Raw genomic sequence first — 15,958 nt, forward strand, 5'->3', positions numbered from 1 at the left:
CATTTGTGAGTTATATAATGTGGACATATTGCTAAACTTCTCTGAACCGCAGATTCTTATTTTTAAAGTGAGTAGACAATATTTCTCCTGAAAGTTTGTTATGGGATTAAATAAAATAATATGTGGTATCTATTATAGGCTTTCATTCAATTTTGTTTACTATATATAAGCAAAAGTAAGATTGCAATATGACTATTAAAATATTTTACTCATACAGAATGTATGGCTACCAATGTTCATAGTTATCAAGTAGAAAACATGGAAAATTAATTTCTTAAATGAAAATCTTTATAACATACTTTTTATGAAGAGGTTGTTTATAGTTTTGAAGGAATTAGTAAAGCTTTTCTTTTTGGGTGTGGTTTTTTTTTTTTTTTGAAGAAGCCAATTTTGGATGGTTTCACTCATTTATTCAAATAATATTTGTTAGTAAGAAAAAGATAAGATATGAAATCACACCGCCAAACATGAACTCAAACATTTGTCAAGACTAGGATTTCACATGCTATATTCCTTTCACAAAATTGTTAATAGATGTTCAAATTAAATAAATAAATGTGAGAACTGTTATACAGTTCCATATTTCATTAATTCTATGACAAAATATTTCACATTTTAAAATTCCGAAATTAGGATGCGTTATAACATTGTTGGCACATCAAAGTTTAAATCAAGCTAGTTTACTTTCTTGGTAGTATATAATTAATGATGATATCTCACAATTCATCATATCACAAGTTCAATAAATAAAGTAGAGCTTCTTCAAAAATCATGATGCATATTTGCATATCAAAAGACTCAAGAAATTCTGTTGAAAAGACAAAAGATTAGGAAATTAGGACTTTAGGATTCATGGGCTCTAAACTAGATTACTCCTCTGCTGTCAAGAAACCACCATACTCTTCAGGATATTAATTATTAAAACATCACATAATATTGGTTTGCTATTTATTTTTATTCACAAAGCTATTTCTAAACTGTTATCTTGTTTATAACAGGTAATGTCTACTCCAAGTTTATAGACAGCAAGTACCATGAAGTCGAAAAAAAGGAAAGAAAATGTTTTTCTCACAAGTACAACCTACCACCACTACTAACCCTCTCTCTCTTGCTATTTTAAGCCTGCAGAGAACCATCAGAATAATTGCACAAAGCAGAGAGGGAAATAACCTCTGTCTAGTAAGCAGAACACCAGCATACCCCATAAAAACACATAGCACCCAGCATGTCACATATATAAGTGGTGTTTGATTTTCAGTCACTTCCTCTTCAAATCTTCTACAGAGTTCCCAAGATTAACCAGATCACTGCCATTCTCTCCTGGCCCCTGAACACATGCTTACCTATTTTTGCTGGCTCTGTCTGACCTCTGCAATTTTCCCCTAGCCCCTCCTATAAGAACCCTCACCAGAAATAACATTCACCCTCAACTTCTGGTTCAAACCTGTAAATGTTGGTAATAAGCAGGTTAGCAAGTAGTGGACCTAGCCTTTCAAAATTGCATTCCTTAAGGATTTCCTGAATAGTAAGAAGCTGGTTGTGATTTTTTTTTTCCCTCTTTGCAGCTAACAGGCCCTATTCAAGTAATCCATCAAGCAAAAGCTTGCTGTGATGTCAAAGGAGGAAAGAATGAACTGAGCTTCAAGCAAGGAGAGAATATTGAAATAATTCGCATCACAGACAACCCTGAAGGAAAATGGCTGGGCAGAACAGCCAGGGGGTCATGTGAGTGCATATTTTTCTAAGACTTCAAAGTGTTTTCTTTTGAGCCAATCTTAATGTGAAAATTCTTCCAAAGCTAGTCATAAGCATTAAGTTGGAAGTATGTTACAGAGTAGACAATAATAAGAAGATTTTAAATGACAAGCATAGCTCCATCTTCACCTCATTTGTGTAATATTTTTAGTTGGGAAAAAATGCAAATATAATATCCCAAGGAGGAGTAAAGAGTATTAGGTTCTTCATTGATGTTAAAAAGCAAAAATATTTCTTCTGAATCACTTTAGAACCTTGAAAACAGACTCCAGACTTACCCCAAAGCACAACATCATGAGACTTTGACAAAGCACAGTGAAGCATGTGTTAACAAGTCTTTAAGTCAGAATTGCAAGCAAAGAAATAAAGGGAAAATGTAAAAAGAAAGTGTATAATTGATATTTTATTTACAACTCTATGATATTTAAACTACAGTTATCTGAACATAAATTGTTCCCCTTTTGGTAGATGGCTATATTAAAACAACAGCTGTAGAGATTGACTATGACTCCTTGAAACGGAAAAAAGGCTGTCTCAGCACTCTTCCATCGAGACCTTTTGAAGATGACCAGGAAGTGTATGATGACGTTGCAGAGCAGGAAAATGTTAGCAGGTATACGTAAAAACAAATCGGAAAGCAAATCAAACTATCTCTTTGTCAGAGATTGTGGGTTTTAAGATGCTAGAATTTTACTTTCCTAATTTCCTACTACTTTCTATCACTAAATTAAATTACCATTTACAATCACTTCAATATGGATGATAACTCATTTGAAACTCTATAGTCTTTCATTTTACTCTTTGGCTATTTGTGTTAAATACTGCTTGAAATGTAATGGGCCATTGGCAGATATGGTGTCAATCCAAAATACTGTTTTGCAATATTCATCTGATTTGACTTTAAGGATATGCCTAGAATACATATGACTTTGTAAATTATGAAGCATGAGATATAAAAGTTAGCTCTAAAAATATAAAATACTTTTCTCTGAAATCTGAGTCTAAATATATTTGTCATTGTTATTTGAAAATATAACAAATAGAAATGCTTTTTTATGACAACTTTGCTCTTTAAGAGTAAAAATGTAAAAGCTCAATCCGCTATGATCCCTAGCAATCAACTAAGGGTTCAACTTTCCATTGGACCTTGTGACCTTCCCTGGAAAAATTACAGGACCATCTTTCTGGGGTAGAGGGACAGATCAAGACATCTTTTCTAGAGGAATCAAAGGGGAGGGCAAACTTCTCTCTCGTACTTTCCTTCTCTTCCTTCTCGTCTCCAGCTCCCTTTATAGTGCCTCCTCTTCTGTCTCTTTCCCCTAGCTCTGATCTTCCTTGTTCTTTCTTTTTCTTCCTTTTCTGTTCTCCTTTCATTCCTTCTTTCCTCCAATATCTCCCTTTCCTGGTAGACCCATAATCTCTTTAAACTGAAGGAAAAGGAGAAGGAAAATCTCCAACCCAGTGAGGAATCCTCATTTTTCTATGTCCACTTTGTGAAACAGGGAAACCTCCCCACATGATCTATGCAAGATCTTAATTTGAGAAAAAAATGTGTCTGCATTCTTTATAACTCAAATTTCAAAGTAAAAAATGTTTTTATTATTAAGCATCCTAAAAATGTAAAAAGATCAAAATAGAAATATATTAATATTTATTAATACTAATAGTTATGAAACATATAAAGAATTAAATTTCCCTTTTATGGTTTTGAGCTTATGGCATCAGTTAAACTTATATTGCTTTCTGGCAGTTCATCATTCTAAAATGACTGATAGCAATGCTGTCTTAACATATTATGATCATAAATTATGCAATACATATCAAAACATCCCATGTATGCACTGGAGTTTACAGATTGTAAATTGACCTTAGTAATAAGAAACACCTTGACCTACCATGAAGTTAGCAAATGTCAAATTTGATATCAGAGTTCCAAATGGCCATATTCTGAGAGTTACAGAATTTTCTGGACATGAGTGTGTCTTACCATATATACTATCAGTATATATACCTTATGTTGGGCTTCCCTGGTGGCTCAGATGGCAGAGTCTGCCTGAGATCCCCTGGAGAAGGAAACGGCAACCCACTCCAGTATTCTTGCCTGGAAAATCCCATGGATGGAGGAGCCCAGCATGCTATATTCCATGGGGTTGCAAAGAGTTGGACACGACTGAACTACTTCACTATACCTTATGTTTGTCTTTTATCTTTAAAAAAAAAACACAATTTCTCTTATTTTGGAATTAAAGAACTCCACTTCACTTTCACTTACGTACATTGGAGAAGGAAATGGCAACCCACTCCAGTGTTCTTGCCTGGAGAATCCAAGGGATGGGGGAGCCTGGTGGGCTGCTGTCTGTGGGGTTGCACAGAGTCAGACACGACTGAAGCGACTTAGCAGCAGCAGCAGCAGTGAGATATGTATATATACATTTACACTGATGAAAATACTCAAAAAATAAATAAATCCACAAAAAAGGGATGATATCCTTAAAATGAAGCATTATTTTCATAATAAGTGACTTTCCCAAATTAATGCCATTACCTTTTTCATTTTAACTAGTCTGTACATACCACAGGGCTTCCCAGATGGTTCAGCAGTAAAGAATCCACCTGTCAATGCAGGAGATCCAGGTTTGATCCCTGGGTCGGGAAAATCCCCTAGAGAAGGAAATGGCAATCCACTCCAGTATTCTTGCCTGGGGCGTCCCATGGACAGAAGAGCCTGGCATGTTACATTCAGTCCAGGGGCTGCAAAGAGTAGGATACAGCTTAGTGACTAAACCACCACCACCATACATTCCACAACCCTACAAGACATCTCCAGTTAGTAAACATGTAGCAGAAAAGGGATCTTCTGTTTAATAAAATGGGGTTAGAGGAAGTGTATAGCTTCCCTGATTAATATTTTAAACAAGTACAGCACCACAGTATTTACTAACATCTATTACATTGGAAGGACTGATGCTAAAGCTGAAACTCCAGTACTTTGGCCACCTCATGTGAAGAGTTGATTCATTGGAAAAGACTCTGACACTGGGAGGGATTGGGGGCAGGAGGAGAAGGGGACGACAGAGGATGAGACGGCTGGATGGCATCACCGACTCGATGGACGGACGTGAGTTTGAGTGAACTCCAGGAGATGGTGATGAACAGGGAGGCCTGGCGTGCTGCGATTCATGGGGTTGCAAAGAGTCGGACACAACTGAGCGACTGAACTGAACTGAACTGAACTGATTCCTTCTTTATGCATATTTAATAAGAAAATGGAAGGAGAGACATCACTTCTACACAAGTTGTTTTGTGTTTTTTTTTTTTTGAAACTACAGCTGCTGCTGGCAGAGATCTTATAACAGAACATGCTTTGTCCTTAGTAGAACAAGGAGAGATGCTGAGTATAGCTGGCAGCTTGTTCCGGCAAGAATAAGAGAAAGCACCAGCCTTTCCTCTCCCTCCCCCATATACCTCCTGGCTCCTATCAGGAGATTCTTGACCAACTCACTCCCAATTTCTCCAGGGTTAGGGGATCCAACTGAATACCTCATACTCTGAGAGCAGACAGGAGGCTTAAAAAGCACAGATCCTGGCAGCTGTTCTTCTCCCTTTCTTCTCAGTGAAGCAGGTTTTTGTAATAAAAGTGAAAAGTTGAACAAAAGGAAATTACAAGTACAAATACCACTCCTTCATCATATAAAAAACTTTTCTTCTAGGTGTGTTTCCCAACCTTTTTCCTGCCATTTCTCCTTTCCTCTTTCTCTTTCCTTGTCTTTTCTCACACTCTCCTTTCCTTCCCTCTAGCTCACCAGATCAATGGTTTATATTCCAAAGAGAAAATGAAGAACTGCCCTAGAATTCAAATAATATATAGTGCCTTTGTTCCTGATTGTGATCACCCAGTTCTTCAGAAATTGGATATGAAGTCTCCAAGGTGGAATATGTTGTATTTGCCAGAAGTGGCAGCCAACCCAAATTTGCAGTTTTTCTCATAATTCTAAATGCTGACTTCATGCTCAGAGGAAAGCGTTGAAGACAGTGAGTGTGAAAATAGTTTGTAAGCAAGTAGCAAATATACTTAAGCTTCATCAAAAATCATTTCTATTTGTATATAAGACATTTATAGCGTGTTTTTCTCCGAAGTTCCATTAGTGAAAATACTTTTTATTTCTAGATTAGCAGTGGACTTTAAAGTTATTCTGACTTAAAGGTTAAGGATCACAAATGTTGTATAAATATACTATGCGATTGTAATATCAGATATCTGTTCTTGGAAGATTATCTAAAAGGCAAAAATGATGACACAGAGGGCACAGCGAGGTGTAGTAAAAATGACGTCGTCCATACAGGAAAGCAGGACACTGAGATTATTTCATTTTTTCAGTTAATCAAAGTGGACATGGTCATATCACTTCATTTCTCAGAGCCTCAATTTTTCTTCTGCAAAATGAACTAGATGACTTCCTTTGCTTTCACATAAGTCACGATTTAGTGGGGAAATGGGCAAGAAAACAATTTTAAAAGAGGGGAGGTATAGAATGTTATAGAAAGAGAGATTTAGAGAATTAGGAGCTACGCTTTACAAAGGCCTCATGAATAGGATTTCAAATTTTTTTTAAGTATTCCCTTTGTAAAAAATGTAATGCAGAATCCTATACTGCAAAAAAAAAAAAAAGTAATGCTATTGGACTAGAAGTTAAATGCTGTCATTATAAGATATTGAGAGGAAAATGAATTCAATGCAGTAACGGTTCTAGAATAATACTCTCCTTTTTTAATAAGTCCATCTATGGAGTGATGTAATACTATATAATCTGAAAATTGCCTTATGGTAAAATGCTAGAAACAAACAATATCATTGTTTATAAAATTTTATGGAGTACTGAATCTCACTTGATCCTTATTTGTTTTGTTTTGTTTTTTGCTTCGTTACTACTCATCTATTACAATAAGGAACAATTTTTCTTCCTTTTCACATATAACACCTAATAACTTTTCTTCTAATTAAAAAGTAGCCGATTTACAATATTATATTAGTTTTAGGTATTGAAGTGATTCAGTATTTTTATAAGTTATACTCCATTTAAAGTTATTATAAAATATTGACTATATTCTCTACACTGTACAATATATCCTTCAGTTCAGTTCAGTTCAGTTCAGTCGCTCAGTCATGTCTGACTCTGCGACCCAATGAATCGCAGCACGCCAGGCCTCCCTGTCCATCAGCAACTCCCGGAGTTCACTCTGACTCACGTCCATCGAGTCAGTGATGCCATCCAGCCTTATAGCCTATTTATTTTATACATAGTAGTTTGTACTCCTTAAACTCCCACCCCCACCCCAACACTGATAACCAGTAGTTTGTTCTCCAATCTGTGTCTCTTTTTGTTTTGTAATATTTATTCATTTGTTTTATTTTTTAGATTCCACATATAAGTGACAACATACAGTATTTGTCTCTCTGACTTATTACACTAAATATAATACCCCGCAGGTCCACTGGTATTGTTGCAAATAGCAAAATCTCATTCTTCTTTTATGGCTGAATAACATTCTATCGTGTATATACACTACGTCTTCTTTATCTACTCATCTGTTGGTGGACATTTAGGTTGTTTTTATATCTTGACAATTGTAAATAGCATCCTGATAACTGTTGACTGGAATATTATTTTTTCTCTCATTTAACTGCTCCATATGTACTTCCTTTCCTGACAGCTAAATAGTTAATATATCAATTAATGTCTACTCTTTTTCTCCTAGCCACAGTCAGAGTGGAAGTGGAGGTAAGCTACCCACTTTTATCAGTTTCTCAAGTCTTCGACGTCCTTGTGTATATTACTGACAAAATGCTCTTGTTTGCAAATAAGGAGGAGGATCTTAATGTGGTAGAAAGAACGAAAGACTGGGAATCAATAACATGGAGTCCAGTCCTGGCCACTGAGTGACCCTGAGCAAGTCACTTCTTTCTTTCACGTTACAGGTCATAGGGTGATTCCACTTCCATGTGCCCAGGGCAGTCTTGATTTGTGCAGGTGTCTGAGCACAATTTCTAGTAGTATCCCCCTTCACTTTCAGAAATGTCCCTATTTGGATGATACCTTACATAATCACCATAGCTATGACTCCTAAAGACTTCTCATTATCCCATCAACAAAATAAGGGTTGCTAATACCTGGCAGTGCTGAAATTCTCATTTAAAAAATCTAATTTCAACTTTATTGTACACATTTTTACAAAGAAGGTAGTCAGTAAACATTGGTTAAATAAATATTTGTCAAATAGCAAACATAGGATAACAAATCAAGCAAGGGTTTAACTTTTAAAATATTCCTTTGATGAAATGAAATAAAGAAATGAAAAAGCCACCTTCCGTTCTTTTCTTTGTCCCAGCTCCCATCAATGCTTAGAGAGTCACTTTTCATTTGCTTTCCTTTACTTACATCTTGATCAATGCTTTTTTCTGAATGTCTCCTTAGTATTAATTAAGTTTTTCTTATCAACTTTTCCCTTCTTTTTCCACAATAAATTTCAACTCCATCCTCTGTTTAATTTTACTTTTTCTCAGTTATTTCCCCCACTTCTATCACCTCCAGTGCACAGTACTCTTTATCATCCCTCATATTTTTACAGTTCACTTCTAAGAATTCCTTATAAAATCACGTTAAAAAATTAGTTTACTTCCGTGTAAGAGTGGGAAAATAAAGCTACTTTAATTTAAATAATTGATATGAAAATAAGATGCTTTCTACATCTTATTTCTGCATAAGACATTTATTGTCAAATTTTGAGTGAGAATTTGTGACCAAATTACAAAATTAACAGATTTTTTTCCCCCTAATTCACATGAAGGGATGTTCCCACCTCCCCCAGATGATGATATTTATGATGGGATAGAAGAGGAGGATGCTGCTGATGGGTAAGAATAATCAGCTTAATTGCCTCTTTGCAAAGTATTGTATATACTAAAATTGTCACTAGTTTTAATTTCTAGTTAGAATAAAAAGCAGAAAGTAGCATTCCCTGTTACATAACCAAAAATGTTTAATTAACAGCAATGGCAAATGAGGAATTGTAATTATACCACACTTCAAATGAAGTGGTATATTGTTTGGAATATACCACTTGGAACCTTGACAACTATGCCAAAAGGAGTGAAATGGATAAGGGTAAAGGTTACAAGTATTCAAACCTTTCCCAATCATTTATTTATCAATCAATACTTCATTTTTGTGACAATCTCTGGAAAGTTTGTAGTTACGTGGCTAGCCTTTGTATAATAATCACGTGCTGTGCTGTGCTTGGTCGTTCAGTCGTGTCCAACTGTTTGGGATCCCATGGACTGTAGCCCGCCAGGCTTCTCTGTCATGGCGATTCTCCAGGCAAGAATACTGGAGTGGGTTGCCATGCCCTTCTCCAGGGGATCTTCCCAACCCAGGAACTGAACCCAGGTCTCCTGCACTGCAGGTGGATTCTTTACCTTCTGAGCCACCAGTGAAGCCCTTGTATAATAATCACAGTTGTAAGCAATCCAGATAAATTGAGACCATATGTTTATCTGTGGCTATATGTGGCAATATTGAAAACTTAATCCTTTAAGTGTTTAAACTTTTGAAGTGGTGCATTTTTAAATTTAAATACATATTTAAAAATTTTAATCTAATAACAACTTACTTTTAATCATAGCAAAGCTAAATTGATGTTTAAAACTTTTGACTTAGCTCACTGGTTTAAGAAACAAGGTTTAAGAAATCTACCAAATAGGAGAAAATAAATTGCCTACTATTTACCTAGTCACAGCAGTATTCAAAGACCATGACTTATAAACTTAATAGCTTCATCTTGTTGAATACAATAAGTAGCTTACAGCCTGAATGATCAACACAGTATAATTATAAAAAATCTGATCAATGCCTGCATGCTCCAAAGCTCCACGCTACAGGTTGAAGAGAAGAGTAACACCTGGTCCTGGGGGATTTTGAAGATGTTAAAGGGAAAAGATGACAAAAAGAAAAGTATACGAGAGAAACCTAAAGACTCTGAGTCAGACAATGATGAAGGTTCATCGTAAGAGTCAAACAACCACCAAATCCAGTGCACAATAACTACACTAATAATTTAATCAAATGCTACTAATATTTTATAACCGATAACCAAATTCGGACAGTCTTAAGAAATTTTAATGTGTTTTTCTATTAGTCATTCTAGTCTCATTTATTGTGTCACTTTTAAACTCATGCATTTACATAAGATCATCATATACATCAAAAATGTATTTTATTTTCCGTTCAAACGTGCACACACACACACACATGCATACACTCACCCTCCATTCAGTAGGACCTTTTTTAAGCTGTAAATCACATCTAAAAGGTCAGAATTCCAACACTGCATTTTACTGTATAATATTTTATACTGACTGTTCAAAATATACATTCTCTTTTAAAAGTTAACTTATAGAAAAAAAAAGGACAAAATTTGGAATTTCTTTCTCTAAATACAGTATCTAAAGTCTTTGTAACTTTCACAATAATGATATATTAATTCCACTTGAATTACATGTTTGTCCTATACTAAAATTACTCTAAGTATCTTCAGTTTGTATAAATAAGACTAAGGCATACATTTTATCTTTCTATACAAAAATAATCCTTTAGTATAAGTTCCATGTGTATAAATTTGAAGGACCTTAAGTACACTCAAATTTTCATTGTTTTATATATGCTAATAGACTCACCTCACTTTAACAGAAGTCTTTATAAGATGTCAATTACACATAGAATTCCTAATTTTAAATCCTTTTGTGAGACGCTAAAACAACACTCAATAAGCGAGATACTTAAAATTGTAAGTAAACGTAGCAAATCTTCTCTTCATGTATCATTACTCAAATGTAGTCCTCGCTTAAAAATAAGAGCAAATTTTTTTTTTTTGCTCAATAACACACCAGCTAATTCTGATTTAAATCACTTTTACTAATGACCTCTCACACTTCAGTGTAACTGTGCACCATTCTTCCAGTTTTGTGGGTATGTGTGTTTAAAGTTCAGAAAGTAATAAAAACTAAGGTCTTTTTCTGTTGCAACTAAAAGTCACCCAATCCTGATTTCAAATCACTTCTATTAATAAGTTCTCACTCTCTAGTTTCAGTGGCTATTCCTCTCTTATTCACCTTTCTTCTGTTTGGGGATATATGTGTACATATTATCAAACAATATTATGTCATACTGTGACATATGACCATATGGTCATATGAAGATTCCTGTGACTTTTGTTGTGACTCTACACTTCTATTCTTTGAGTCAAACTGTCTTCGTCCGGAGCTACACTGCAACGACTCCGACATATTTAGACCATTTCATTTACTCTGGTATGATAATATGCCCAAACTTCATAGAACAGATTCAAAAACATTGGTCCAATGGCTGTGAGAAAAATAAACCGCTGGATGTCATGATTCTTGATTTGTTTGGCCAATACCAGAGTTCACAAAAAGTCTTGCTAAATTCCAAATTGCTTGACAAAAACTTGGGACTCAGCAGAGAAATGGAGGATGAGAAAGGAATAATACTCAACAGATTAATTAGCCTTCATAAGCCTCAAGCCTGTTACTTATTCATGCCTTTCCTAAATAAAAGACCCAATTTCTGTATTTATATTGGTCTGACTATAATTATGTTCTCATTTTCTTTCCAGTTTCCCTTCTCCTCCTAAACAAGTGGGTAAGTAATAAAAACTAATTGTGTTAATATATTTTAAATCTCACTTCTTGCAGATAGGGTAGCAGAAACGATTGCTTTAGTCACGCTATCCGAATTAAAGTCCTGACTCTGAAAATAATAAATTGTGTAACTTTGTCAAGTAACTTCACCTGGGATGGTCACAGCTTCTCAAAAGTAAAATAGTGGGAAAAGGAAATTTTTAACTTTCAGTGATTTTTAAACAGTTCTTCCAGTCACAGGATCACTATGGAGAAAGGGACAAATGAGTAGAGATGGCCCCAACAATCCTAATGGATCCCACCCCAATTTAGTTAGAGTTTGATGTATTAGATTTCTACAAAAAGATTTCTAAACACGTGCCACACTATGTGCAACCAAGATCCTTCTGAATCTAAATTTCTTTGATTTTTAAAAATGTATTGTTTATATTGTCTTTGGAAATTTTTCCACTGCTAAATGTCAAATAGTTTTTCCTTTGTACAATTTTGATCATCTTATGTTTTACCCTTGCTGAGACTTAAAGGATTTTTCTGAAATTTTCTGTGAACAAAATAAAATATCTTGCAAGAATATTCAGAGGTTTTCAAAAAGTTTATTTTAATTTATAAATAAACTGAAAAAGCAAACCAAACACAGAGATAATCTATTCTTCCAGACTGTTCAACTGACTTTGTTTTCATCTAACAATTTGAAAATATGTAAGTCTCTAGCTCAAATTGATTAATAACTGATGATGAATGTACATCTTAACTTATAATTTTTAAAAAGTACTCAAGAAACTTAGCTCCACAAAGAGTAGGTATAAAATGGAACAAATGTGATCAATTAAGTAAAAATGTGTTGCTTGTTTTGATTTTGTCTTTATTAATTATGTCTTCAGTGCATGCGCATGGAACAGTAATTTTTCCTCTTCTGAATATCAGTGATATGTCATTATTTTTTATATATTTATTCTAGATTGTTCAGGTAGCTGAACAAGTTTTTATGCTGTGAAATTAGTTAATCTGAGTGGAAGGAAAATATGCACATATAAATACAGCATGTATATGTGTGTACATATACACAGAAGAGGGGGGAGTTAAAGAAAATCAAATTCTTGCCACTATTAGAGAGCATTTTAAGCTTTCTGTGCTAATCATTCCTCAAAACGTTTGTACTCCTGTTAAGCCATCTCTTCAGCGTAATTTGCTGTGGGGCAACTTAATAGGTACGGAAAGGAAGCAGCACTCCTGACTTTAATAACAAGAAGTCTAGAAGGAAGAAAAGTGTCTACAGATTGGAAAAATCCCTGGGGCAGTTGAGGTCATAGCCGCTTTTCCACCAATACTGATTCTCAAAACATTCAGGTATCACAAGCACATTTTATTTTCAGGTAGTGCCACAGGTAATATTACTATAAGGTAAAAGTTAATGAAGAACAGATCAGTGAGTAAAAAAAGAGTTGTAGACAAATCAATAGATAAGTAGACAGATACATAGACAAAGACATAGCATATACGTAAAATGATAGCTATTATCATAGCACCCCAAAGGTAAGTTTCTTAAGTACTTTTTCAATATCTTTACCTGCTGCTAATGGCCAGGAATATTGACTTGTTTGTCGGCAATCAACTGATCTTGCCGTTCATCATACTTATGGATCTTCAAATAATCTCAGTCACTACTTGAGGGTTTTTTCCTGATAACAGTAGTTATAATCATTGTCACTGTTGTTGTTGCTGAGGGAATTTTAACACACGCATCAAGGAAGAGAAAAATCTTTCCCCTTTAAAGAATAGATGATGTATCCAGGAGAAATGTACAGAGACCTCGGGGAAAATTATTTTGTTGCCCTTAAAACAATCTGTATATTAAAAATATCACTGAATGCTCATATCAAAATGTCCACTAACAGTGTTTCACCATTTGCTATTCTGCCTTTTGTTAGACATGGGAGATGAAGTTTATGATGATGTGGATGCCTCTGATTTCCCTCCTCCCCCAATAGAGATAAGGTAATTAAAATGTTCTCATTACAGTGAAGTAATGAAAATCAAAACGTTCAAGAACATTCAGTTGGATAAAACCCCAATGGGGTGCGTTTGTACTATGTGCCATCCTGTTGGCTCTGTTCTCCTCTCCCTGATCCCAGCTCTGCTGTCTCTGCCAGGTTTGTGAATGGATGGATAGCCCAGGTCCTCCTCCTCTCTCTCTCTCCCCTCCCCCACTTTTCTCCTTTCCCCTTGCCCCTTCCCCAGTGGTCCTTCTGGTCCCCTGGTCATCCTCTGCCCTGTGACCCACCAATGTCTATGTTCATTTATTCTCTCATTCACTGGGAAAATATCTGAAAGCCTGGTAGCAATTGATCTCACTAATTCATCCCCTCCCTTTATTTTTACTTTTTCCCAAACGTTGTTTGTCTTGAAGACATTGCTTAATTTGTATATCAAATCCTAACCCACCTGCTTCAAACCTCCTCTGTCCTTCTCAAGAGGATTGTTTCTTCTTGTGAAAAAAATGAGAGCAAGAATTGTATTTTGAAAGGACTTTTAAAAGTTATGTCATACGTTTACAAAGGCATCAGATTCTCAAAGGTTCCATTCAAACTAACAACAACAACAAAAGCAGTCAACAGTGAATAGTGACATTCTTTATTTTCCCTAAGGCTTCAATTTAATTTTAGACAAAAATTGTAAGAAATCTAAAATCAGTTAATACTAGAGGAGTACCTTTTGAAAATTCTTCTGAAATAGAATGTAACATGGTAGAATGCTTTCTTGTACTCCAGTGAGTATGTGAGATGATCTGATACATGCTAAAAGCAAGAACACCTTTAACTTTTTCAAGAAAAAAGAAAGATGAATAAAAAGATCTCAGAATTGTTCAGTTAAAGGATGAAAGTAACATCAGTGGAATATAGTAAGTGGTGTATTCTGAGCTGTACTGGTAAAAAATGCATGAGTGAACTCTAAGTAAATATTTATTTTTTTACCAACATTGTTAAACTAATTTTACGGAACAAGATGCAGTGTCAAGATCAAAGAAACTGAGGGGGAAATATGTTGTTATTTATATATGAAGATCAAGTTCTACAGGCAAAACACACCAGAAATGTGAAAGGAGAATCATTCTCCTTTTTTAGTGCTCCGTGAAAAGAAAATCTAATAGTCCTCACCATAGGGAAGTCACTTCTATCCCTGACAGTTTTAAATGCATTTTTGTGTTTAATATTACTGTAGAAATGCCACCACATTCCATTAAATAGCTCTCTAGGAACCCAGAGTCATCCATTGGCCCTTTTCTTTAAGCAAAATAAGCCCCAGCTGATTCAACATTATGCAATAGGGACTATTTTCTTTCCCATTCTTGTTTTCAGAGTTTAAGACAATTGTGTATTCTCTAACATAGCACTGCATTTTTTTAAAATAAATTTCAATAAACTATCTTTAAAGAGAACGTGTGGGGCCTTTTTAACATTTGTGTGTGAGTTCTAATTGCTCCAGTGTGCTTATCTGGGCCAGGGACTCCATCACTGCCCAGGACACCAGCAGACAGAAGATTGTATTATTTAGTTGCTCAGTTGGGTCCGACTCTTTCCTACTCTGTAGACTGTAGCCCACCAGGTTCCTCTGTCCGTGGAATTTCCCATGCAAGAATACTGGAATGGGTTGCCATTTCCTTCTCCAAGGGATCTTTCCAACCCAAGGATGGAATCTGTGTCTTCTGCATTAGCAGGCAGATGTTTCACTACTGAGCCACTAGGGAGGCCTGCAGACCGAAGGTGCTGAGGGACAGTGCAGAGCTTAGGGCCGGACAGTATATACTAATTCACTTCCCAGTGAATAAACTCAACTTTAAATAGCTCAGTTACAAACAAAGCTTTATCTTAGGTAATCAAAATAAAATTAATATCAGTGATTAAAAACTGTCATTATCCACAAATATTCTGCTTTTTAAAATTCCTTCCTACAGAGATTCACAGCCTTTTCCTAGCAACCATATTTAATACTGGGGAATGGTTCACAACCTTGGTTGCAGATTAAATCACCTGGGAGCTTTTAAAATATGTGTGTCAGTACCTGGACCTCACTCAACCTAATTAATTAGAATTTTTAATTAATTTAATGTAATTAAAAATTCTAGGATTTAGACAAGGGCAGTGGTATCGTAAAAAAAACTTCCCAGGTGATCCTACTTGTGACCAGGCTGGAGAATCACTAGCTTAGACCAGTTGACTTCTCTTATAGTAATTGACTTTAGTTGGTATCATGAGATACAACCCTGGCTTCACTTTAAGTAGATATAAAAAAAATTAATATATAGATAAATTTTTAAACCATGAAAATCAGTCTTTCAAAAAGTGTTCTTTTGGTTGGGGGGGCGGGGGGGGGGGGTGGGGATTCTCTCATGGTCTAGTGGTTAGGATTTAGCACCTTCAGTGCTGGGGCATGGGTTCACTCCATGGTCAGGGAACTGAGATCGTAGAAGCTGCATGGCGTGGTCAATTT

At 35.4% G+C, this 15,958-nt stretch overlaps 1 protein-coding gene across 2 annotated transcripts in view; it reads left to right on the forward strand.

The window, feature by feature from the left end:
• Positions 1 to 15,958, forward strand: part of FYB1 (FYN binding protein 1) — a 100,529-nt gene that overhangs the window by 69,489 nt on the left and 15,082 nt on the right. The window contains exons 7-13 of one of the 2 annotated variants that reach the window (XM_068990471.1): positions 1,566 to 1,725; positions 2,224 to 2,368; positions 7,513 to 7,535; positions 8,602 to 8,668; positions 9,679 to 9,816; positions 11,446 to 11,471; positions 13,399 to 13,465. In XM_068990471.1, the coding sequence (XP_068846572.1) occupies positions 1,566 to 1,725; positions 2,224 to 2,368; positions 7,513 to 7,535; positions 8,602 to 8,668; positions 9,679 to 9,816; positions 11,446 to 11,471; positions 13,399 to 13,465 (626 nt within the window). The remainder of the gene's footprint in view (positions 1 to 1,565; positions 1,726 to 2,223; positions 2,369 to 7,512; positions 7,536 to 8,601; positions 8,669 to 9,678; positions 9,817 to 11,445; positions 11,472 to 13,398; positions 13,466 to 15,958) is intronic. The other variant, XM_068990472.1, reaches the window with a different exon arrangement.

This window comes from Capricornis sumatraensis, chromosome 18 (genome assembly GCF_032405125.1).
Source record: "Capricornis sumatraensis isolate serow.1 chromosome 18, serow.2, whole genome shotgun sequence".
NCBI lineage: Eukaryota > Metazoa > Chordata > Mammalia > Artiodactyla > Bovidae > Capricornis > Capricornis sumatraensis.